This window comes from Cervus canadensis, chromosome 2 (assembly GCF_019320065.1).
Source record: "Cervus canadensis isolate Bull #8, Minnesota chromosome 2, ASM1932006v1, whole genome shotgun sequence".
Lineage (NCBI taxonomy): Eukaryota > Metazoa > Chordata > Mammalia > Artiodactyla > Cervidae > Cervus > Cervus canadensis.
In genome coordinates, this window is record NC_057387.1 from 21,290,044 (window position 1) to 21,316,147 (window position 26,104).

The 26,104-nt window shown below is 39.6% G+C and overlaps 1 protein-coding gene across 2 annotated transcripts; it reads right to left on the reverse strand.

Annotated features, from left to right (window-relative positions):
* Positions 1-8,247: 8,247 nt before the first annotated feature.
* On the reverse strand, positions 8,248-24,779 carry PRKAB2 (protein kinase AMP-activated non-catalytic subunit beta 2). Of its 2 annotated transcripts, XM_043459045.1 has the most exons (8): positions 24,620-24,779; positions 24,174-24,356; positions 19,991-20,157; positions 19,070-19,163; positions 18,731-18,851; positions 15,595-15,728; positions 14,872-14,940; positions 8,248-12,951 (listed from the first exon to the last, which is right to left on the reverse strand). In XM_043459045.1, the coding sequence occupies exons 2-8, from the start codon at positions 24,327-24,329 to the stop codon at positions 12,874-12,876; spliced, it is 819 nt and encodes a 272-aa protein (XP_043314980.1). In that variant the 5' UTR covers positions 24,330-24,356; positions 24,620-24,779; the 3' UTR covers positions 8,248-12,873. The 2 variants fall into 2 exon arrangements, with proteins under 2 accessions (XP_043314980.1, XP_043314988.1); XM_043459053.1 differs by lacking the exon at positions 19,991-20,157.
* Between the last annotated feature and the right edge of the window lie 1,325 nt (positions 24,780-26,104).

Genomic DNA, 26,104 nt, shown 5'->3' on the forward strand with positions numbered 1-26,104 from the left:
TTGACTACTCTTTTTTCACTGTTTATGTAAGTAATAAACTGAATGTAAAAGTGGCTCATTGTATTTTTGCCAGCTGAGTCAGTCAGGCCTTGGTCTTATCTTGTGTGCTTGACAGTTTCTTTCTGCTCTAGTGTTCTCTTTGAACCGTGATGAACTTTGTGTGTGTTAAATAGCCACTAGTCACTTCAGCCAAAGCCAGGGCATAGTCCTCAGTTTGCTGAATAAACATTATACTTAGCCTATGCCCTGAGGATATATGACTGAGTAACTAGTTGGAAGAAAGTATTTGCAGGGCTAGAGAGAATTATAAAAGCATATGTTATAGTAGGATGAGCTGGTGGCAGTCTCTTGGCAGCCATAGAGGATGAGAATAAGGACAGTCTTCAGGCTAGGTTGGGAAAGCTTGAGGGGAAAACAAAAATTGCCTACAATATTATCCAACTCCTTAAGCGGCAGCCCGTGTTGAGCAGTGAGGTCTGAGAGAGTACTTATCCCATAGTGAGTTGTGCACCTGGCCAAGGAGGCCCACAGGATGGAGCCAAGGCTTATTTACACTGCTAGAAAGCATCACCTCCAAGGGGAGGAGTATATAACCACAAGACTCTGCTGCACACTCCAAAATTCAACCTCCGGGCTGTCCTCGTAGTAGATGCCTACCGAATAACTTTTGGATTAGCAGGAATGAAAGATGCTTGAAGAAGTGTAACAAATTTTACCTTAATGGTTCTTCTTCCTAGGATCAGGAGGGGCTAAGGAAAAAAGGATCACTGTGTGTAAAGAAATAGTAATAATTATTTTCTTCTGTACTTTCAGTTTACAAAGGATTTTATACACATTATTTCATGAATATTTATTGAGTAATTAATTTTCCTGACACCATGCTAGGCACTGGAGTCACAGAGTTCTCCTTGAGAACCTCAAATTTATAAGACATAAATGCTCAAAACAGGTACTTTTATCAGAATGTGGCAACTGTCCTAACCTTTGGATATTCTAACAGCATAGAGGAGGGGCATATAGTACAAGGCAAAAACATGTCTTGCCAATGGGAAGGTGAAACAGTGAGAGTTTTCGAGAATAATCCCATACTCATCAGAGCTCACCACAGAAGAATGTCACTGGGAATGGATGGTATAAGGCAGAGTCTTCCTAAGAAGGGTCTTTCCTATGTCTTCAGAGAGTGTGGAGAATCTCTCAGAAGATTCTTGGGATAAGAAGGTAGGGAGCTAAAAGCCATCTAATTTGGAAAAGAAGTAAATTATCTCTGTTCACATATGATATGATCTCATCTAAGAAACTGTAAAGATTCCACACACACAAGTTAGAAATAATAAATGAATTCAGCAAAATAGTAGGATACAAAATCAACACACAAAAATCAGTTGTGATTCTGTATCCTAACAATGAACAGCTGGAAAAGGAAACTAATAAAACAATCCTATTTGCCTTAAAAAGAATAACATACTTGGGAATCAATGAAGGAGATGAAAGACTTATACAATGAAACTACAAAACACTGATGAAAGAAATTAAAGAAGACAAAAATAAATAGAAAAATGGCCAATGTTCATAAATTGGAAGACAATATTGCTAAGATGCCCATACTACCCCAAATGATCTACAGATCCAATGCATTCCATATCAAAATTCTAACTTTTTTTTTGCAAAAATGGAAAAATCCACCTTAAAATTCTTAAATGGAACTTCAAGGACTCCTGAATATCCAAAATAATTTTGAAAATTAAGAACAAAGTTGGAAAACACATTTCCTGATTTTAAAACCTACTGCAAAGTGACAGTAATCAAAACAATGTGGTACTAGCATAATGACAGACATAGAACAGTGGAATAGTATAGAATTGAGAAATAAACTCTTACTTATATGGTCAAATGATTTTCAATAAGAGATCCCAAGACCATTCAGTGAATGAAAGGACAGCCTTTTCAACAAAAAGTTCTGAGGGAAATGGATATCTACCTGCACTAGAACAAAGTTGAACTCTTATTTAACACCATACACATTTGTTGTTGTTGTTCAGTCGTTCAGTCATGTCTGACTCTTTGCAGCCCTATGGACTGCAGCATGCCAGGCTTCCCTGTCCTTCGCTATCTCCCAGAGCTTTCTCAAACTCTTGTCCATTGAGTCAGTGATATCATCCAACCATCTCATCTTCTGTCATCCTATCCTCCACCTACACCAGGGTCTTTTCTAATGAGTCAGCTCTTCCCATCAGGTGGCCAAAGTATTGTGGCTTCAGCTTCAGCATCAGTCCTTCCAATGAATAGTCAAGGTTGATTTCCTTTAGGATTGACTGGTTTGATCTCCTTGCAGTCCAAGGGCCTCTCAAGAGTCTTCTCCAACACCACAATTCAAAAGCATCAATTCTTTGGAGCTCAGCCTTCTTTATGGTCCCACTCTCACATCCATACGTGACTACTGGAAAATTGATCAAAGACCTAAATGTAACAGCTAAAATCATAACTCTTAGAACAAAACATAGGGGGAAAGCTTCATGACACTGAATTTGGCAATGATTTCTTGTATATAACATCAAAGGCACAGGCAACAAGAGAAACAGATAAGTTGGACTTGATCAAAATTAAAATTTTTTGTACGTCAAAGGGCTTCTATCATCAGAGTAAAAAACAACCCACAGAAAAGGAGAAAATATTTGCAAATCATGTATCTGACATGGGATTGATATCCAGAAAACATAAAAAACTCTTTCAGCAACAAAAAGGAAACAATTTAGAAATGAGCAAAGGACTTAAAAGAACATTTCTTCCAAGAAGAGACACAAATGGCCAATAAGCATATGAAAAGATGTCAATGTGAATAGTTATTAGTGCAGTGCAAATTAAAATCTCAGGTTTCACTTCACACTCATTAGGATGTCTGTTATTAATATAAAAATTAGAAAACCTCCAAACAAGAAAACAAAACAATTTCTAATACCGAGGTTGAGAGTGTTTCCAGGAAAATCATGTACTCTATAATATCCCCTCTGTCTTCCTGAGCATGTATATGAAGTTACTTTCTTACCTTCAAATTAAAAATCTTTATATTCTGAAGGACAGGATTTTTTTCTTACCTAGTCTGGCAATTCTAATCTTTTAGTTCATTGAAATTTAATATAATTACTATTATAACTGGATATATGTCCACCTCTTTATTACTTGGTTTTTACGTTTACCATATTTTTTTAATGGCCTGAAGCCATGATTTGCACACAAGTTGCTGTAACACAATCAAGGTTTAAAAAGAAACCACCAAACCATATGTTTTATGTTCCACTTTACCCTCCTTCTTTGCTTTCTTTTTGATTAGACAAATATTTTATGTTATTATGTTTTCTCCTATTAACTTGCTTTACCATTCTTTGAGATTTTACCTTAGAAATATCAACATGCAACATTTATGATTTAGTATATTTTTATACAAATGATTACTTTCACAATACTTCTAGGATTCTTGGAAAACTATAACTCCCTTTACCAAATTTTACTTTTGCTTTACTCTTGACAAACTATTGTAAATTCCTGAAGTCATTAAATATTTTTGCTCACACATCTACCATTTTCATTATTCTTATTCCATTCTGAATTGCCGTGTTTCTAACTAGGATTATTTTCATTCTTTCATAAAAAGTACTTTTAGTATATTTGTAATATCCTTTGCTAATGCTGTGTTTCCTCAGCTTTTGTTTTCTAAAAACATATGTATTTCACCATTTTTTACTTCTTAACATTTTTTTTTAATTTACTGGGGTATAATTGACGTATAATAACTAAACATATTTGAAGTGCACACTTGATCTTTCCATATATATACACACATATGTTTGTATATATATGTATGGTGGCCTGTCGTTCAATTGCTTTTGACTGTTTGCGACCCTATAGACTGTACCTCGACAGACTTCTCTGTCCATGGGGTTCTTCCAACAAGAGTACTGGAGTGGGTTGCCATTTCCTCCTCCAGTGGATCTTCCTGACCCAGGGATATGTACCTGTGATATATATATACCTGTGAAGCCTCACTAATGAACATAACCAGCATCCCCCATTGTTTCCTCCTGCTCTTTTGTAATCTCTTCCTCTCTCCTATCCCTGCTGCTGCTGCTGCTGCTGCTGCTAAGTCACTTCAGTTGTGTCCAACTCTGTGTGACCCCATAGACGGCAGCCCACCAGGCTCCTCCATCCCTGGGATTCTCCAGGCAAGAATACTGGAGTGGGTTGCCATTTCCTTCTCCAATGCATGAAAGTGAAAAGTGAAAGTGAAGTTGCTCAGTCGTGTCCCACTCTTGGACCCCATGGACTGTAGCCCACCAGGCTCCTCCATCCATGGGATTCTCCAGGCAAGAGTAGTGGAGTGGGGTGCCATTGCCTTCTCTGTCTCCTATCCCTACCATTAATAACTCCATCCTTAGATCATCATTGACCTGATTTCTGGATAATATGGTGTGTACTCTTTTCTGTTGGCTTCTCTTGCTCAGCTTAGTGTTTTTGAGATTTAACCGCATTATTCTGTTGTGAAGTTTTATTTTATGTGTCAACTTGACTTGCCCAAATAGGATGCTCAAATAAGTAGCAAAACATTATTTCTATGTGTCTATGAGAGTGTTTCTGGAAGAGATTAGCCTTTGATCTATTAAACTCTATCTCTGTGCAGCTTTCTTCTCTGTGGTATTCTACCCTGTGCATTCTGTGTTGTTGGTCTTTGCAGACTTACCAAACTGGAAATTCTCAAAGTATCCAGCCTCGGCAATTCTTAAAGTATTCAGCCTAATTTCATTTCCTGTATTTCAGGGATTAAAGTCCTTTGTTGCTTGGTTTTTAATGTCTAAAAGTCATTATTTAATATATTTTGTCTGCGTCTTTGGTTGTTTTTGATGGGAGGATAAATCTAGTCCCTGTTATTCTATTTTGACCAGAAATAAAAGTCTGGTAATTTTTTATTGGATGTCAAAATTGTGACTATTTATGTGCTGGATATTTTTGTATTCCTATAGGTGTTTTTTTAAAAAAGATTTATTTGTGTGTCTCTGACTGGGTCTTCATTGCTGCACACAGGCTTTCTCTAGTTGTGGTGAGAGGGGCTACTCTTTGTTGCAGTGCACAGGCTTCTCATTGCAGCGGCTTCTCTTGTTGCAGAGCACAGGCTCTAGGTGTGTGGGCTTCAGTAGTTGTGGCACATGGGCTGAGTAGTTGTGGCTCAGAGGCTTAGTTGTTCCATGGCATGTGGAATCTTCCTGGACCCCTGTGTCCCCTACATTGGAAGGCAGATGCTTAACCACCAGAACACCAGGGAAGCCCTCCTATAGGTATTCTTGAGTTTTGTTTTGGAATGCAGTTATTTGGAAACCACTTGGCCTTTCAAGAATTTTTAGAATAGTTCTTTTGTGTCCTACCCCACATTAGTCCAATACTTGACAAATGTCTTGGGACCATGTGCTTCCAACAAATTCCTTTTCTCTAGCTGGTTTTATTACCACAGAACCAGGAGTTTGGGGAGATTTTGCTCTGCTTTTGATGAGCTCTTATGGTAGCTCTAAAGCCTCCTATGCAGTCCAGACTTCAGTAAGTGTCCTTTAGAGAAAAATAGCTGTGCATTGATGCCATTCAAGTTTTCAACTCATCCCTCCATCACCACATACCACTAACGGCTTTATTGGTTTCACTTCATCCCCATCAGATACCTTCTGCCTGGGAAAAGCTCAGTCCTCAGCGCACGCCCAGCATCAGCAAACAGATACAGGGAGTAAGATGGCTAGTGATTTCAGTTTGCCTTGGATGGTTCTACTTCCCTTCTTGGATGTTAGTTCATTCAGTCCTGGTTGCAGCCACAGTTCCCTGTTAATCTAAAAACAAGACGCCACTCTCAGAATCCATTCTGTGTTCAGACTGGCTGTTGATCAGGTAGATCCCTGGATTCCTTTACTCTCTGCAGATTTCCTAACTCTAGGTCACTCTCCCAGACTACCTCCAGTTGCCAGCTCTGCCAACTGGGAGAGAAAGAGAAATACCATCTTCATGTTTCCATTTGTGGATACAACAAAAGACTCCAAACATTCAAAATATCCCCAGTCTGTTCCCTGACCCCCGAGAAATAGTTTCTGAGATCCGGTTGAATGCAACACCCATTCCACTACCCAATCCCAACACCTAACGTGTAATCGTGACCCAGAACTTGTAATCGATGACAAATATCCCTGAAAACAAGAACTAAGTTAGGTCTGTAGTCAGAGTTTTGAGGATCAGTCGGCTGGGAGTTAAGATTTTTACCCCCAAGATCCAGGTATACCGGTCTGCAGTAATCTTTGTGGCTCTTTCAGGTGTTCAGAATTCTCACCTGATATTCTCATCACAAGCTATCATTAGCAGGAGGGCTTTGGAAGCTGTAGTCAAGGGAAGTCAATTCTAGAGTAGCTGAGAATTTGGCGAAAACCCATTTTTGTTTTAAAATATCTTATTGCATGTGGACCTTCTGACAGAGAACCTTGCCCTCCTCCCTAGAAAGTCAATGAAGAGAATACTCTCAAGACAGAGTCTTCTTCAGAGTACGACTTGAGTGCCTGAAGAATTCTAACAGAGAAGTTCATCTCCAATGTAAGTGCCCTGAAGCCAGGGGATGGATTAGAGAAAGGGAGGTAGTACTCGAGATCTCCATATGCGCTGCTGAATGGTGACCAAGTAGGGCCACGGAGAGACTCACAAGGTCTCCAAACCACCTGTCATGGGGAATTATTGATGCAGGGGAGGAGAGGAGTTTGGAAGGGATATAACAAAAAACTCCAAATCAACTGGGCCAGAAGGAAATGCTTTAGAAAACACGTCAATGAAAGTTTGAGCCTTGATAGAATTCTGGTGCCATTTTGTTGTTCAGTGACCAAGGTCCATGTTTAGGAGACTGTTCTGCTAGAGGCTGAGTCCCCGTTACACCCCCCACTCTCTACCTGTGGTCTGCATGCAGTCTCCTGACTTATTGTTGAGGTTTGGGGGTAACTGTTTTGGTCCATTTCTACTCTCACGGTTCTTCATTACCTGTCCTTGTACATCTCCGCTTCGCCAACCCTCTGTTCTCACCCTCTAGTCACTCCCACCAGGTCATGCCCCTCTTTCTTTTGAGGAAATTTAACTCAGGTGACTTCAGAGCAGCAAATACAGAATAGCCTGATTGTGTTCTTTGAAGAAAAGTCCAGATGCTAGCTACATAAAAACACCATGAAATAAAGGGATGGAAAATAAAATGGATATTATAACCATGGCCCTGGGCAAAGCCATCTGAGAGAAGTGATTGCTGTCAGAATGAAGTATATAACCTGCTTTCACATATAAGTACATATCTGACAGAGAAAGAATAAGTAGGGAAGTTCCAGGATAATGGTCACCTCTGAATATATGTTAGAATCATCTGGAGAGCTTAACAAATATAGATACATGGACCCCATGGGAGAGATTTTCATTTAATTGGAGTTTGGGGGCTTCCTGGGGGCTTCCCTCGTGGCTCAGACAGTGAAGAATCTGCCTGCAGTGCAGGGGACCTGGGTTTGATCACTGGGTTGGGAAGATCCCCTGGAGAAGGGACTGGCTACCCACTCCAGTATTCTTGGCTGGAGAATTCCATGAATAGATGAACCTGGCGGTCTATGTCCATAGGGTCACAAAGAGTCGGACATGACTGAGCGACTAACATTTTCACTTTTTTCCGGTGCCTCAGTGATAAAGAACCTGCCTGCCAATGCAGGAGACAAAAGTTTGGTCCCTGAGTCCCCCTGGAGAAGGAAATGGCAACCCACTCCATTTTTCTTGCCTAGGAAATCCCATGAACAGAGGAGCCTAGTGGGCTGCAGTCCGTGGGGCCACAAGACAGTCAGACCCGACATAGCGACTAAACAAAAATCAAAGTAGGAGACTGGCATCAGTATTTTTATAGAATCTGTACAGGTAATGTTAATGTGTGGCCAGGGATGAAAACCATTAGGCTAATCCAGGACAGGATGACAGCCAAGTGTGCAGTTTACAGAAAGTGCTAAAAATCAAATCAGCGTTTGCATTCCTCTAGTTAATGTTGGCATAGCCTGGGTCAAAAAGAAGAGGAATGATATCATGTGTCCCATATACCTACTACATTTCTCTTTTTTTTTTTTTTTTTTTAATTTTTTATTAGTTGGAGGCTAATTACTTCACAACATTTCAGTGGGTCTTGTCATACATTGATATGAATCAGCCATAGATTTACACGTATTCCCCATCCCGATACATTTCTCTTTATTTAAAAATATCCATGTGGCAACTTACATTCTTCAGGTCCTGAGGCTACCTGGACAGATACATCTTGATGGTAAAATCAGTAATTGATGAAGAACTCAAATATTATTGCTGTATAATACTTTTATTCAACAGTTTTATGGGGGAAAAAACTCACATTTCAGTATGTGTTACATCACATAATTTTCAGACATGTCAGAATCCAGTGACAAATTACATTTGGAGAAAAGCTTTAAAATCCATTCTTGTAAGCCACTCCTTTGTGAAATATTGAAAAGCAGCTTTGTCCCTCAGCACTAAAGATTACAAAAAGCACCATTTAAAGGAGGACTGACATATTTAATTCCCTTCAAATTATAGTCTTATTCCCCCTTTATAACAGAGCTGTATTCATTCAAAGTGCTATGGTGAAGTAACAACCAACATTCTAAAATTTACCAAAATTTAAGCAAGTTTCACATATGAGGCCCAGTGTGGAGATTAGGACTAATCAACATTAGTGAGCTTTGGCTGCTCTAAAACCACAACCTGGGTAGGTGTTCTGTAGATGGGAACAGAAAAGAAGTTAGATGATCAGTACATAATACTTAGGGTAGGTACTCCTCAGTCATTTAACCTGACTACAAAATCCACAGAGTATTCAGTATTTCACACCAATCATATTGCAAAAGCACTGTGCTACATAAAATTCAACTCCACTCATGTTGGAACTAATACAAAATTTAACTTTTAAATAATTTATTCAATTCAAAGCACAACTGAGTAAAGCAAATCAAGACAAAGCCCAAATTTGAATCCTGGAGGGATTCCATTGCCAAGAACCGTATTTCGTAAGTAACAGACTCTTAGAGCCTTTTCCTCTGCTTCTTTTTTCTTATAATTTTTAAAGATTTGGCCTTTTTACTCTGAAAGTTCCAGTTCACTGTAGAAATGAGAGCCCTTCAACCTCCAATTGTGATCGATGCTTAAGGAAAGACAAATGCCTAGATACAGAGTTTTAAAAGACCCTAACTCCTATCCCTCCCAGGTCCTCCATCCCATGGGTAACTAGAGTCAGCAGTTCCTAGTAAAAGACAGCAAGGACTCAGCTTTAAGAATGAGTCAGAATAACACAGGAACCAATGGTGAATCTGCTCTTAAGTCTATGCCCCAATCACTAGAACATGAAGATTTAGAGATCTCTGAGAATAGAACATATTGCAAACATACACAAACATAGACTATTGCATATAACTTTTAGTTGAGGTCAAAAATTTAAAAGCCCTATTTCCCCAATTAAAAGCAGGGGAGTCTGTCGTTAATATGTCTCCTTCATTTATACCCAGATTAATATAAGCCCAGTCTAGAGGTAAAACTTCTTTCTCAACTTAACTTCATTTTAGCAGCATACACGGAGTACCAACACTTTTCAAAAATTTTTTATCTCAGATCCATTAGGCACAAGAGACTAGAAATAATCAGAGTGAAGTGACTGGGCCTGGGTTTATAGGATCCTGTCAGAAACTTCTCTTGAATTCTTTTATAGGCTTTCTCTACCATATATAAGCATTGTTTTCTTTTAAAGCCAACACTCTTGAGGCCAGATACCCTTCAGGGGTTTTGCCTAGTGATTAAATCCCATTCAACTCTAATCTTAAAGCAAGCTAATAATCCTGACACAGATGTTCTTCCTTCCATGACACATCTTCCTTAACAAGATGACTAGTATTTGCTTTAGGTAACGTTTGACTTTAGACCCTTGTAAAGTTTGCCTGACACATGAAGTTAAAGCACAATATAGAAGAAAGTGTAGAAAACAGAAACAAGAGACAAAGGGAAGATTTTTTTATATGGTAAATTCTATACAATGAGATCCAAAGACACCAGGATGTGTCTGATTTAATTTTTAAAAGGATATTTCTAGTTCTGGGTTACTTAAGCCTTAATTTTCCTAGTATCACTCCTCAGCTCAGTTACTCTGCTTCCCACAACTCCTATACCATGATAAGCTCTTTAATAGTCAGCCTCCTCAAAGAGTTACATTCTTATTTTTTAAGTCTGTGAAACTCTTATAGGCAAAAGCTAACCAACCAACCAAACAAACAAAAAAAAACCCCAATTTTTTACTCTTTATTCATTTTCAAACTCTGTCAAATTCTTCTGCAGAAAATAAACTATCCTTTTAACCAATATAAAAGAATGAGTGAGCTGTACTTTGGGGTACTTTCCTCCTTCCCTTTCAGCCTTCTAGAACAGTTTCTTGGAGACAGACTGAGGACAGTATGATAGGAATTATCAAGGCCATGGGATGTTATCAACAGCACAGAGAAGGGACAGGGCTGCGTAAGTCCATCCAATTCCTCTTATTTGTCCCTTTCCAAAACTGCTGGTAGGCTCCAATTTCATATCTGGCTGAAAGATTGATTACCTCAGAATTTGGAAAACTGACACCTTCTGCACATTTCCAGATTAGAAAGATTGGAAGGTCACCAACACCAAAACCTGCTGTTGCTGAAGACAGACCTATTCATTTCATAGAAGCATCTGAGAAAACTGGGAGGAATCTCTTTTCCTACCCCACGCTAATGATATATCTGTGCAGAATAGAAATTTTAATACATGAACACATGGATGATTACATGATAATACCGTTGAGAAGACATATAAGTACAACAAAATCTTCCATGTAGCAAGCAAGATTTTTAAATCCTAAGTGATTCACTTGTTTACTGGGTATTAGAAAAATACAAAATTCTAGTATAACTGAAGACAGTATAGATCCTGACAGTTGATTCTAACAGAATTTTAGAATGGCACACCATTCTAAAAGTGACTAGAACCATAAAACGTTCTCCACAAAAGCATTTTGCTGTAGAGTGGCCTCGAGTGACTAAAGCAGTATTTACTCTCAGCAATTAACCACCAAAGCACTTAGTAATTTACATTCTCAGCAAGACAACAATCCCATACCATACTGCTCACACAGATGATCTAAGAGTTCTACATACCCAAAGACAACTATGTCATCAAGTTTACATGGGAAAGAGAGGAGGTAGCTAATTGACATGTGGGTACCCTTTCAGTGGGACTGGGCTCATCTCAAGGAGTCTCTCAAGCATCAAATCTGGCCTCCTTCAGTACTGAATGTTTGGCTTGCATTTATTTGTAATGTAAGAGCCACAGAAACTTAGGGAAAAATATCTTATCTCTCAATCTCAAGAGTGGATTGAATAGAAACGTTTTACTCCACAAATGGAAATCACTGACCCCTCTTCATCATCAAACACTTTTTGGGAAAAGATACAGAAGAACAAGATGACTGTTAGCATTTAGCACATGAAAGCAATACTTTTCATTGCTGAGACTACCAAGGGTAATTTCTTGCTTCTTGGCGTAATGAATCGTTAAGTTGAAGGAAACTTTTAGGTGCACAAAATGAGCCTGAATGGGCCTGTATCTAGAACAATGTTTACTGTAATGATGTACACAGAGTCAGCCTCATTAATGTATGATTGTAGAGGGCTAGACTAGAGAAGAAAATATAGTGAGCTATTTATCAAAAGCTTGAAGTTCTCCAAAAGCAGTCTCTTTAGACCAATGAAAGGGCATTTTTTGGAGAAAAGAAAAATATAGGCACATAAAAATCTTCCAAGGACAAAAGACATGAAAGTTTTCACTAGTTTTACTCTCACCTTCAAAGCTGTCTGCTCTGTGAAAGAAAACATGGAAGCAGGGCCAAACCAGGTGGGAAAAAGCATGGGAATGTGCCAATACAGCCTTAACCGTGGCACCAAACCAGAACAAGAAAGGAGACCTTCCGCATTCTGCCTTTCATGTCATACTACGCCAGAGTTTCTTCAGTAGAAGTTAAAGTAAGTGGTAACAAAGTGTCATGGGCCTGTGCTGGCTTAAAAAGGAGACATCCTGGCAGCCCTAGTCTATGAGGTGGGTCAGGTCTCACAAAGCCTTTGAAAGGGGTCACTTACCCACCAAGTTCTGTGCTAGGGAAGGGTCAGGTATAGGATTTGAAGGAGGCTAACAAAGCAAGAATGTGAAATGAAAGGGAAAAGGGTTCTTATGGGCCATCTGGTATCATTTTAAAAAGCACAGATTGTGCCACATTCTCTGGGAATACAGAGAACCCATGCAAGAAAAGCTGCTCCTGCAAGGAGGCAGCTGTAAGTAGGGCAGCAGTCTGGCACAAGTCCATTCCTTGGAGAGCCAAGGTAGTAGCAGTGATAGAATCCCCACCCAACAAGGATCCTGAAAGTGTGTTCTTCATTCATGTTAGGAAAAAAGATTCCTGTAATGGCTCTTCCTGAAGCTCTCCCAAACAAGTCTTGGTGAGTTCCCATAGGCAGGGAGAATACATCTAGCTAGGAGGCTTCCATTAACTTTCCCTTCATATGTATATATATATATATTGTGTTAAAATAAATTCCATAAACTCATAAAGCTCTCATCTGCAATCAAATGCAAAAGCAGAGCATCCTACTCAGAGGCACTGAAACACACATATTAGCCTCAAAGCAAATCAGCCTTCCAGTCCCAGCTAAGACTGGTCCAGTCCAGAAAGGCAAGGGAGATGCTTCTCCTGAATCCTGGGAGGCAGGAAGGGATCCCTCAGATGGGCTTGTACAGAAGAGTAGTGACATACTTCTTCTTGTAGCGATGGGTTGCACTAAGGACCATCACACTGTCCTGCAAGGGAAATAAACACATGCAGTTAATTCATTAGTTGAGGATGGAGACAGCTGTTCCCAGCCATTTATCCCTCACAGTTGCTCACTTTAAACAGAGTCACTTTGATATTATCAAAAAAAGGTGGTTTGGGAGTCAAATCAATTTGTTTTGATCCTGACACCTACTGTTACACTCTGTGACCTTGAGTAATTACTTTGTTGTTGTTGTTCAGTTGCTAAGCTGTATCCGACTCCTGTCTCCAAGTCTTTTTTCTTCATTAAAAAGGATAATACCAACCATTAAGATGGCTCCAATGATTAGATGAAAATATCCGACACAGAATCTGACAGAAAATAGGTGCTAAAGAAATATTAGTGTTCTACCTCACTTCCTTTTCCACCTCAAATTCAAATATTCGGCTTAAAATTATCACGGAAAAAAAGAAATATTGTGACATCCGTTTCTAGAAGGAAGTCGTAAAAGCAATGAGAAGAAACAGCAGTGATCCTTTTGAAAAACCATTTCCAAACCCCAAAACAGGTCTAATTTCCATTGAGTATCTGGGGTTGGACTTAAAAAACATCCTCACTGATCAAGAGGGGACTCAGCAATCATCTTCTATCCTTGAACAAAGTAGACCCTAAAATCCTCCTTGGAAAGACACTCCATCCAATGAAGCAATTCCAAACAGCTTAAACAATCTTGAGAGAACCAGGGATAGGTATCATCCACAATGAATACTTACCAGATTGACATTCTGTGACCACAGTATACAGATCACAGCCTAAACATGACAGAAGCCAGGCAGGTAAAAAATTTAACTCCAGAAAGAGTTTGGTAGAAATGAGGAGCAGGTGACAAAAAGACCTACTTCGAAAAACCAGCACCATAATCTCTAGGAAAGAACATGGAATGACGATGGGAGGACAGGACCTCAGTCCTCTCTGTGGTCCTAACTGGCAATGTGACCTTCTCTGAGCCTTAGTTTCTTTATCTCTAAAACAGGAGTTAAAAATAATACTTAATCTCACAAGCTTATTAGGAAAATTAAATTCAATAATATATGTTTATAAGTACCTCATAATCTGTTACAGACAGCTGTATCAGTGATTTCCCTAATCTGGCTGCATATCTAAGAAACATAAGCAACTTAAAAAAATTAGTGAGGCCCATCCTAGATGCACTTATTCAGAATCCCTGGGGATAGGGCTTCTGAATCTGTTATTTTCACAAACTTCCCCCAAGTAATTCTGTTGATGCTCAGCTTAGTTTGGTAACTACAGAACTATATAAAATATCTCAATAGCCAGACCACAAAGACATTACAGGACTGAACAGATATTTTCAATCCAGAATCTAAAGCAGCAGAGAAATCAAGAAGCATTCTAAGAAACCAAGAAGCATTCTAAGAGCTGGGGAGTGGCGGGGTGGGGGTAGGGGCAGGGTTGGCGGTGCACAGGGCAAGTCTGGTCACATTTCTCCTTTAAGTAGTATATAGGAAAGATGCAAGCACTGGGGTATATATGACTCAGGCACCTGAAAGCAGGTCATGTGCACCTTTAAAAACCGGAGGTTTTAATATCAGATTTAAACATTCTTTGAACTGGAAAGTAAACTTGCTTTTTCTGCAAATGAAATCCTAGTACTTACTATGAACTCACACTTAATTAAGTAAGTGGTGCAAAGGTTATAGCTACCCAGAAAGAAACCAAGAAACAAAAAAGTCCATTTAATCACAGGGCAATTCAGCTAGCCAGAACTCAGATATCAAGACTAAGATTTAGAATAAACAAACTCACCCTTTGGTTAAAAAAAAGAAAGTTCTTCTCCTATAATTGGACCATTACTGCCAGCTTCAGCAAACCACTAGAGAACATGTGTTCAACTCTTGCCCTCCTGTTTCTGGGAGCTATGTGAAAAAGCAGGCCCACCACTTACCTTAATGGACAATGCATAGAGATGGTTCAGCATGACATGATTGGGCTCGGGGAGCAAGGCTGGGTCACACTGTTTAAAAAAAAAAAGACTAAATGGGGTTAAATGTACAGTCTTAAACCAAACAGTTTATTCTTCCTCAAAGATCTTTGGAACTGTTGAGAAACTCAAAACTAGAAGGTATTATTTCTTTTAAATAATTCACTTATTCTAGTATACATCAATAATATATTCTCATCACAGAAAAATCACAAAAATTCTGAGTCCCGGGCAGAAACTCTAAGCTTCAGTACCTATTTCATCCTCTTTTTAATAGACCTTACCCATAACACATATGGAAGGTTTGTGTTAAGAGGCAAAAATAATCTTAGTGGGAATCAAGTGAATTGACTAGAAATATAAATTATATGCAAAATATGCTTCTTTTGGATATCGCCAAATGATAAATACTTCTTATGTTGGAATAAAAGTCTTAGAAACTGTTTCTAGCAATCCATAGCTCTGAGCTGATACATTAGGACCAGAAGAAAACTATGAATTTTGATATCAGTACTTGGAAAAGTCACAACTCAGCCCTGGAAAAAGGAACCTGTAATGCTACTGATACATACATGATTCATATTCAACAGACCTCTGTAATAATCCCAACCTCTAAGATTACTAGACTTTGGCTCAAATGATTCTAGTAACCCTCAGATGCCCCAGCAATATTTTTAGAATACTCACAGATATGTTAGTGTCCTTGTTAAGAATAACTTGGAGAAGGTGAGGAGGCAGGATGGGTGGGGATTTAAATCTCTCCTCTGATCGAAACACATACATTTCTTGACCATAAGGCCCTGGGGGTGAGCTGGAAAGGTCTGGAAGATATTGATTCAAATATAAAGGCAAGTTGGACAGCTAGTAAAGATGCATGAAAAAACTGTCAATACATGGTGGGTAATATTAAATATGGTAGAAGTCAGGAATCATAAACTTGTGACTTGTTGGGTCTACAACTATAAGGCAAAGAAAAAGTCTGGGTCATCCTGAACATAAACCATGAGGTTCTTCAACATGGCAACACGATTGGAGGATAGGGGAAGAGATAAGGATGTAGGTTCAGGGGAGAGCTACTCCATTTATCAACTGTATGACTTGGGACAAATCTCTCTACTATAGTCAGTTTCTTCATTCATAAAATGAAAACAACAATTTCTGCCCTATTTCACAGTGTTTTTATAGGAATCAAATGAGACAACAGATGTGACAATGGCTTAAAAACTATTAAACAACATGAAAATATTAGATTTTTCTTCTTCCCACTCAAGCAACAATAAAGGTTATAAATTCTAGGACTACTGATACTACAATGAGTGTAATAACGAGGAAAAATGACTAACAATGTAGTAATCATTAGGGAAATACAACTTAAAACCATGATAAGATACCACATCACACTCATTAATTCGGCTATAATAAAAAAAGACAGACAATAATAATTATTGGCGATGCTGTGGAGAAACGAGAACCTCTGTGCTGTTCCCATTGCTGGTTGGAATGTAAAATGGTGAAGCCACTCTGGAAAACAGCAGTTCCTCCAGAAGTTAAGCAAAGTTACCATATGACCTGCATTTATATTCCTGGGCCACTTACCCAAGATAAATGAAAACAGACGTCCACAAAAGAACTTGAACATAAATGTTTATAACATCATCACTTGTAACATACAAAAAGTGGAAACAGTCCAAGTGTCCATCAGCTAAATGACTGGATCAACAAAATGGTATACCCATACAATGGAATTTAATTCAGTTGTAAGGAATGAAGTACTTATACATATTAAAACATGGATGAGCCCTCAAAACGTTATGCTAAGTTAAAGAAGCCAGACACAAAAGACCACAAAGTGTATAATCCCATTTATACGAAATGTCCAAAAGAGGAAAATCCATAGAGACACAAAGTAATTTAGGGATGCCAGAGGTGGCGAGAAGCAAGGACTGCGAAGTAACTGCTAATGGGAATGGAGTTTCGTTTGGGGGTGATTAAAATGGTCTGGAATTAGATAATGATAATGGTTGCACAACTCTGTGAATACACTAAAAATTATCTAATTGTACACCTTAAAAGAGTGAATTTTATGGCATGTGAAATTAAATCTTTAAAAAATGGGAAAAGTATATGCAGATAAGAACAAAAATACACAAAAAGGAGAAGAACTATGATTTTTTGCTTAATATTTTTTACGGTTCCTAGTAAGAAGGATTTTTAAACCAGTTCAACATAAGAACTCAGAATTCAATTATATGTGGGGCAAAAGAAAAGTAGCAAAAATACTGTTATATTAAACAATATCTTAAAAACATATACAACTTGACACTTTTCAAAGTACTCTGTTATTTTGTCACATGAACTACAAAAATACTCTTGGTAAGTACACAGAACAGTGTTTCTTCCCTTTTCATTAAAAAAAAAAATGGTAAAGTCATTTAGCTAAAGTCACATACATGGCAAGATGGTCACAGAGTGCAGATTAAAACTCAAGATTACTAATAAAATGTATTCTAAACCTTTCCTCAGAGGATCAGGAAATTGGGTGAAAGAAGGAAAGGAGGAATATCAACAGTATGCTAGTCTTCTCTATATATAATTATGATTATATGTCTATTATTCACTGGTTGCTTTGTTAGAATCATATAATGCAAAAATTTAGTCATAGTCACCTTGATATTTAATTTGGTATTTTTTAAATCTCTTTTTAATCTCTGCCCCACCAGTTAAGAACAATATCCAGCCTACTTTCTGACCTTATGTAATGAAAACAATATCTGTAATTTTTCTAAGCAATTATTATACTATTGATTATTCTCTTAGAAATTATTCTGCATAAGCTACCCTTGTGTCCTGAGATTCTAAGGTCTCACTTCCGGCACTGTGTCTCCTCAGCTGAGAGTTTAAGCCTTTGATTTTACTGATAAGAAACTTTGAAAACTAAAAATGTTGAAGGATTCACCCATAATGGGAAAGCTAGTTAGTAGCAGAGGCAGGTTTTGAACTCACAAGGGAGAAGTTTGCTTACTGGGAACAGAGTTCTTTAGACATTCACAGTCTTTACCGTAAAGTAACCAAACTGGTAACTGTGAATGTGGACAGCAAATCACTTTTCTGGTGTTATAGCCAATTTAAGTAGAGATGAAGGCCTTGGAAAAAATACTGGGAGAAACGAAAGGATATAGGTCTTTTCCTCTATCGAGGATTTTTTTTTTTAACCCAAAACTTTAAAAATTTCAGTTAACATATACACAAAAGAAATTTGAGGTTTTTATAACTCTTTTCCCCAAAGATTGCCATATATGTAGGGCCTATTAAATATACAACTGCCAACTAAGCTATCAGTCTGGCAGGATTAAGTTGAGGCAGCTAAACAAGGCAAAGGAGACATAAGTAGCCCCTGCTAGTTGATACTGTCAAAGGTCAATGAAAAAACTGAAATATTATTAGAAATAGCTTCTTAAACTATAGATCACAGCACATTAGTCATTTATAAAAAGAAGAATAAAGTAGAAAATAAAGTACTTCACATGTAATAAAGGCAAACATTATAGTGCAAGACATGTTACTGGTTTGTGTGATGTGTGTTTTGGGTTACAATGTAAATTTAATGTAGATCAAATATATTTACTTTCACTTACTGTGAAATAAAATACATTACACAGATTTCATTCTCAGAGAATATGACCTAAATGTTTATAGGAGAAACATATACACAGAATTTGGAAGGTTCCTAAGTCGAAAATGAAAGAAACAAAAACCACTCTTGGGAAGAAACATGCATTATAAGAAAGGAAAGATCAAGAAAGAGCAAATACTACAAAATTACCTCGACAAGATGTCTCTGAGCTTTCCATTGAATCTAGCTTTAAAGCATCAAACACCTCAAAATCAGATTTCTTGACATGGATCAAATTGTTAATTGTGCCAAGCTGACTGGTAACCACAGGCTGAAACAGTGAATGGAAAAAAAAAAAAAATTCATGAATCCCCATTTCAAATGCATCTCGTCCATTCAACTCTCCTCTTTTTAGAAGGGATTATACTTGGCACCACCATCTTTTATCAACAGGGAAATCCAACAGCAATGATATTTGACACCCAGAGGGAATGATAGCTAAAAGGAGACTGTTAAGCCAGTGGTTACCCTCGGAGGTCAAGGTCTTACCTCTGATGGATCATGAACCCACTGTCCATCCACAAAAAACTTGTACTGGTGCTCTCCCTCAGGGAGGTCCAGGATGGCAACAAAGTCATTATGGCTACAGAAGAAAACAGAAAGTTAAACAGACTAAATTCTTATTACAAGACAGAAGATAAAGTAAAAGCCATGAGGCAATCACAGTATCATACCAGTGATCTCCCACATTCCTAAGTGATTGCACCCCCTGGAGTAAAAAAATAATTTATAAACCCACTCTCCTTTTTCTACATCCACTTGAGCATGTATTTGCTAGCCTTCCTAATAACTTTAATTTGTAACTAATATCTGGAAAAGAACAATAAAGATATTAATCCCCCAGAATGTTTCACCTTAGTACAACTATTTTGCTTCAGCAGAACAGATCCCTCAGGAGTGTAAAAAAGATAGCAAGTAGGTTCAGAATAAGAAGTGCCTCAAGGTACTCTTTCTACATTTTGGTGAGCATTTTCTAGCAAATTACCTACATACAAAGGGCCATAGTCAGTTACATAATTCACTGTTGCTCTGCAAGCAACAAATAACATTACTACCTAGAACTTTACAGTGTGTTTTGTTTAGTGCAGAAGTCAGGGCAACTGGACTCAGGCAGTTACGGGAGACTTCCCACAAGCACAGAAAGACTTCTATTAACACAATCCTAAAGAACATACCTACAAAACTGTTACAAGTCCCTCTGAGGCAATGACATTCTAAGTGGTACAACATCTCTGACTCACTATAAGGTTAAAAAAAATGTCACAGATATAGTTACTGGTCACAAAAAATGTTCTAGAGAGAGTCCCTAGCAGGTGGAGAGGAGTAGTCTAGCCAAGTCTCTCTCCTGAGAAAGGAAATTGGGTCTCTACTACTGGACCCAGTAGACTCAACCAAGACACTTGTCTTCACCTCTTAATCAGTGGAATCTTGGTGCTCCAATTGTTGAAGGACCCAGAGATGAAGACCTCCTTGCCTCCTTCAGACCAGCGGATAACAGTGGGCCGGGCCTGCTGTGTGGGCTTTACGGAGTCCTCCAAATCCTGCTGCCATGATACAAACTCTTTGTCCCCAGGGAGCTGTAAGAAGGATTAGGTCATCCCTAAATTGTGACCCTGGAATTTTGAAAAGGTCACTCTCCTCCTTAGGGCAGAGAGGGGTGCTACATTTCTGATAAGGATTAATAAGCCTTGAAATGAGCAACTACATCAAATTTTGAACAAAACTATAGAAAAGAAACTCATCTAGGACCCAAATGGTCAAATGGCTTATGCTCAAAGTCTGCCCAAATCATAGCCTAATTTCTGAGTCTGCATGAATCACTCATCCTTTCAGAGCCTTAGGATTTCCCTTAAAATACAAACAAACAAAAAACCTTACTTCCTGTTACCAGATTAACTCATAGGCAGACAATCATGACATGCTTCTCTCTTAAGAGAAAAAATATGAAAATAAAGCATGATTCTACAAAAAATAATTAAGTTAGTCATCTATTTTTTTTCTTTTGCTGTGCCATGCAGCATGCAGGATCTTAGTTCCCCAACCAAGGATTCGAACCCTCACCCCTGCAGCGGAAGCACAGAGTTTTAATCACTGGACCCCCAAGGAAGTCCTAAGCTATGTAATTTTCATATGTATATATAAGCATCTCAACTATCAGTTGTAATAGAAATTAGAGATACTAAAATTCTTAAATAATTCATAATCTCCTCTTTAGTTAATAGGTTATAAAAAGACATTAAATATATAAAAATCAGATCATTGGTTTCCTAAATTTTGAGAAACAGTTATGAAATCTTACTTATTTATCTATGCCAGGCTTATACTAGTAATTTTCAGGAGTAGGGATGAAAATTGTGGAGCTATAAGAAGCATCAGATCAAAAACACAGTTTCCTTTAAAAAAGTGGTTCCAATATCAAATGAGGTATGTAGGATTGCAGAAGAAAACTGACTCCTTAGTCAAGTTTCTTTTCATTACCATCCTTTATAACAGAAACTGGCAAACTATGGCCAGTGAGCCAGATGCTTTTATAAATAAAGTTTTATTGGAAAATAGCCACATTCATTCACTTATTTTCTATAGCTGCTTTCATGCTGCAATGGCAGAACTGAATATCAGTGACAGAGACTGTATGGTCTGCCACAAAGTCTAAAATATTTACTATCTGGCCCTTTACAGAAAAAGTTTGTTGACCCACCCTTTAGAGTGGCTTAAATGACTTTGGTAAATAAGTCTTTATGGTATCAAGTCAAAATATTATTAATACCAAATAAAATAATGTGGGATTAAAAAAAAAAGACTAGTTTATTCACTTGCACTTTACTTTCAAAATGGCTGGGGCAGTCTACCTTCCATACTGTCTCTGAATATTCCTCAAAACTACAGTATGAGACGTTACTAGCAACATAATCCTTAGTAAACAAAGAGAACTGAAGGAACTTTCACATTATATAAGGAAGTGACTTAAGAGAAAAACTTGATCTCCATTTTCTCAAAGCAATGAACTCGTCTGACAGTCTGGATTAGAATTATAGAAATTTTTACATTCCTAACAATTACATATGCCTCAGATTCTGATTCAGATATAGAACCTGGGAATCTATTTTTAAGAAGCTTCCCAGACAATAATACTAAAATTTAATGTTGAAAATAAAGAAAGAAATCTCATCATTAGAGATACATCCTAAAATACTTACAGATAAAGTAGTATTTGATATGATGGTCTGAGATTTGCTTAAAAATAATTGGTGGCTAGAGGGATGGGATGAGGGAGGGGGAAGCTTCAGAGGCTTGGGATATATGTAGACATGTCTGATATATGTTGTACAGCCGAACTTAACATTGTAAAGCAATTATACTCCAATAAAAAAAATACTTTAAAAAAAAAAAATAATAATTGGTGGGGGTAGAGTGGATTGGGGTATAGATGATATGAATTCATTCATGATTTGATCCTTGTTTAAACTGGATGACAGTTATATAGGATTCATTACACTGTTCTCCTGACTTTGAAACATGGACAAATGTTTCAGATTTTCCATGAAATGTTTAAATAAATCCCAGCTAAGTCTAATGTGCAAATAGGACTGAAAACCATTGAACTAGTCCACTGAAGAAGGGTGGCATTTGAAGCAATACAGGCCCATCTGCCACTGTTTCTATCATTTACTTATATGCTTTATTATTTTAGAATTCGAAAGCTACAAACTATTAATATGCCTAGCTTTGGAAGAAAGCCCTTCCACGTATGATATGACATTTCTGTGGTAGGCATCAGTGCAGCTGACAAGCAGAAAGATTGTTTACTCCAAGTTAAATACTCAGCAAAATCATCAGGAAAAGAGGCAAAACAATTAGAATTACAATTGAAAACTGTTTAAGTGAAACACTGAGGAAAGAAATAGAATAAACTGAGCAATTGTAAAATCTTAGATTTGGAAATGACCTTGGGAATTATTTGAACCAATCTTATTTCACAAATGGCAAGACTGAGGAAAGGGAAAGAAAGATCCAAAATAGGCTCCATTTCAGATTGAGCAACCTGGCTTTTATTCAGGACACCGATTACTGCAGTCACAGTTTGACAAGTACACAGTACTTAAATCCTGAGTCATCAGTGTAGGAAATGGATAAAAATACAATCACCTTGAGAAAGCTTTGAAGAAGTAAATTCAGATGGCTGGGGAGACAGCCCAAGCGTTGAGGAAGTCCTGAAGTGGAAGAAGGAAGAAAGGAACAGAGAAGAAACCCCAAGAAATCACCTTCACTTCTCTTTGTGATTATGTTTTCAATTGGGATCCAAGAAAATAAAACAGAATCCACATTTCATGTGTTATCAACCCAGCAAAATTACTTTCTATTTACCCTGGTGGCTCAGATGGTAAAGAATCTGCCTGCAATTCAGGAGACCCAGGTTCAATCCCTGGATCGGGAAAATCCCCTGGAAAGGGAATGGCAACCCACTTCAGTATTCTTGCCTGGAGAATCCCATGGAGAGAGGAGCCTGTTCATGGGGTTGCAAAGGGTCGGAGATGAATGAATGACTAACACACACACACATTTACAAGAGTAAGTAGAATAAAACCTCAGATGTGTGGCAAGGGATGAGTGATAACGTCAAACACACCCCAATCTCCTCAATCCCTCCATTTTTCTACTTCATCCCAGTCAGACTACCAGGTAGAATTAATGTATTTAATGCGGACAGCTCTAAAAGTGATTACAAACATTCGGATGTAATTTCATTGCGGTCAGCTCCATCTATCCTTTCTGCAGGGTGAACACAAGTTGCCACTTTCCGGAAAGTCCTAGACTGACAGCCAGGTCTTCAAGGAAACTGTGGGCTGTCCGTTTTCAGCTTGGTAATATTATGAAGTACTATCGGGAAGTGAAGAAATCCTAAAATTATCTGCTCTCCCACTTAAGTAGTAGCTGGACGTGAAAAAAAGCACCTCAGCCACAACAACTATAAAGTATGAGATGAAAACAGCAGTCAACCAAACAATGTCTTTTACTGATCCCCAAGACTAGGAAAAAGTATTCATATAAGCAAAGGGTTGCTGCTCACAGTCATGCCAAAGGGGAAGAGGATCTGAAGTGCTGATCTCTTAGAAGGGCAAAAATGAGACTAATACAAAGAAGTAGAAGTGTTCAGGGAAAAGTAAGTCACCTGCCTACCTTAGGGCAGATGTGAGAAACTGCCGCCTATGGTCACAACTCAGGTAACCTACAGTCTGAAGTTTTTCACAACCTACAAATTCATCAATACTCTAGAAGAGGGCACCCGTGCGGGTCAAGAAAACCAAGGGGGAGGGGGGGTGGGGAGGTTTGTTGGCCTCATCCTAAAAATGTGGCAAACAGAGGAGTCCAGTAACAAGAACTCCGCCTCTATCCTATGTTGAGGCAGTACCGCAAAAAGAATTACCACTCAGAATCTCCGTCCCCAGGAGAAAAAAAAAAAAAAAAAACACCTTTAATTCTAAAAACCTTAATTCGGGTCAGTGTGGTAAGAAAAAAGCAAAAGAGGGAGGAGGAGCCCTGACACCCAGCCTGCTGCAGGACCGCCACCAACTGGGGGCGTGGGGACGCTCACCTTGGAGTCCGGCAGGCTGAAGACGCTGGGGTCGTCCGTGCTCCCCACCATGATCTTCTGTTCCTTACCCGGAGCATGGCCGCCGGCGCCCTCGGCGCGCGCAGCCTTGGCGCCGTGGCGCTCCCCGGCCACTCGATCGCTGGTGGTGTTTCCCATGGCGGTGCAGCTCGAGTCGGGGGCCACCTGCCGTAGGGAACAGCATGGGGCAAGGGACACCCCGGCAGTCTTGTCAGGGGAGCCCCCGGCCCCGCCCCTGCGCCTGGGGACCCAGGCGAGGGAATCCCCGCCCCAGGGAAGCCGCGACTGGAGGACCTCTTCCTCCCTGGCCTCCAAGAACGTCCGGAACCCCCAAACCCTCTAGAGGCCGGCTGCTCAAGAAACCCCCTTTCGGGAACTCCCCCGCACCCCCCGCGCTCACGGTCCAGGGGAGCCCCCACCCCAATCACCTCCCACGATGCTCTCCCTCCTCCCGGGACCAATGGTGCGATGGCTGTTCTGCGGAAAAAGCCACCAATAAAGTTATCGAAATTGAAGCCTCGCCCCGGGCTAGCGAGCCGGGTTTCCTCCTAAAATGGCTACAAGATCGGTGGCGCGGGGCCCGCCCCGCGCGCGTTCCCTGCGGCCGCGCCGCGACGGCGCCCGGGGCCAGCCGGCCTCTCTAGCCGCCGCCGGCTCGGTGGTGGGCCGCCGCGCGCAGCCTCCACCTCCAGGCGGGGGCGCTCGTGCCGCAGGCAGCGGAGTGCGTGGCCAGGACAGCGTCCCTGGCAAGCCTGCGCCGGGATCTTAGGTTCAGATCAGTTCAGTTCAGTCGCTCAGTCGTGTCCGACTCTTTGCGATCCCATGGACTGCAGCACGCCAGGCCTCCCTGTCCATCACCAACTCCCGGAGTTTACTCAAACTCATGTCCATTGAGTTGGTGATGCCATCATCCTCTGTCGTCCCCTTCTCCTCTCGCCTTCAATCTTTCCCAGCATCAGGGTCCTTTCAAATGAATCAGCTCTTCCCTTCCCATCAGGTGGTCAAAGTATTGGAGTTTCAGCTTCAACATCACTCCTTCCAGTGAACACCCAGGACTGATCTCCTTTATGATGAACTGGTTGGATCTCCTTGCAGTCCAAGGGACTCTCAAGAGTCTTCTCCAACACCACAGTTCAAAAGCATCAATTCTTCGGTGCTCACCTCTGTTTATAGTCCAACACACATGACACATGACCACTGGAAAAACCATAGCCTTTACTAGACGGAACTTTCTTGGCAAAGCAATGTCTCTGCTTTTTAATATGCTATCTAGGTTGGTCATAACTTTTCTTCCAAGGAGTAAGCGTCTTTTTAATTCATGGCTGCAGTCACCATCTGCAGTGATTTTGAAGCCCCCCAAAATAAAGTCTGCCACTGTTTCCACTGTTTCTCCATCTATTTGCCATAAAGTGATGGGACCAGATGCCATGATCTTTGTTTTCTGAATGTTGAGCTTTAAGCCAACTTTTTCACTCTCCTCTTTCACTTTCATCATGAGCTTGGTTGAGCCCAAATACCTGCCATGGGGAAGGGATGGTTCCCAAAAGATACTTGGGGTCCCTTCCTGGGCTCTGCTGCTCGGTACCCAGCGGAGCAGCATTGGCTTCTTCTCAGCCTCCTCACCTGGCCTCAGGTTTGTCAAATGTTGTCATTTTGTAGCATCTTTTCGACAAGCTTCCCAGACAGGTGAGTTCCTGTAAGGAATAAGAAAACGGACTTGCAATTGAAAGCTAAGGAAATAATGGTAATTGCTGGGGGTTAAAACTAAGTGTTCTGTGGAGTACTTAGCAGGGTGGGGCCCTGCTCAGTGGGGCCCCAGGGAAGAGGGAATATTTAGACAAATCTTGACAGATTGTCAACATTAGAAGGAGAAAGCTCTTCTAGGCTAAGAAACAGTATTTGCAGTGAGCAAC

What these genes read in the sequence shown, in the direction of transcription:
- PRKAB2 (XM_043459045.1), bottom strand. Translation starts at nt 24,329, where the DNA reads ATGGGAAACACCACCAGCGATCGAGTGGCCGGGGAGCGCCACGGCGCC. An exon ending in TCAGCCTGCCGGACTCCAAG is followed by an intron (nt 20,158 to 24,173) that starts GTGAGCGTCCCC and finishes TCCTTCTTACAG; the next exon opens with CTCCCTGGGGACAAAGAGTT. An exon ending in TCTATGCATTGTCCATTAAG is followed by an intron (nt 12,952 to 14,871) that starts GTAAGTGGTGGG and finishes TTTCCCTTGCAG; the next exon opens with GACAGTGTGATGGTCCTTAG.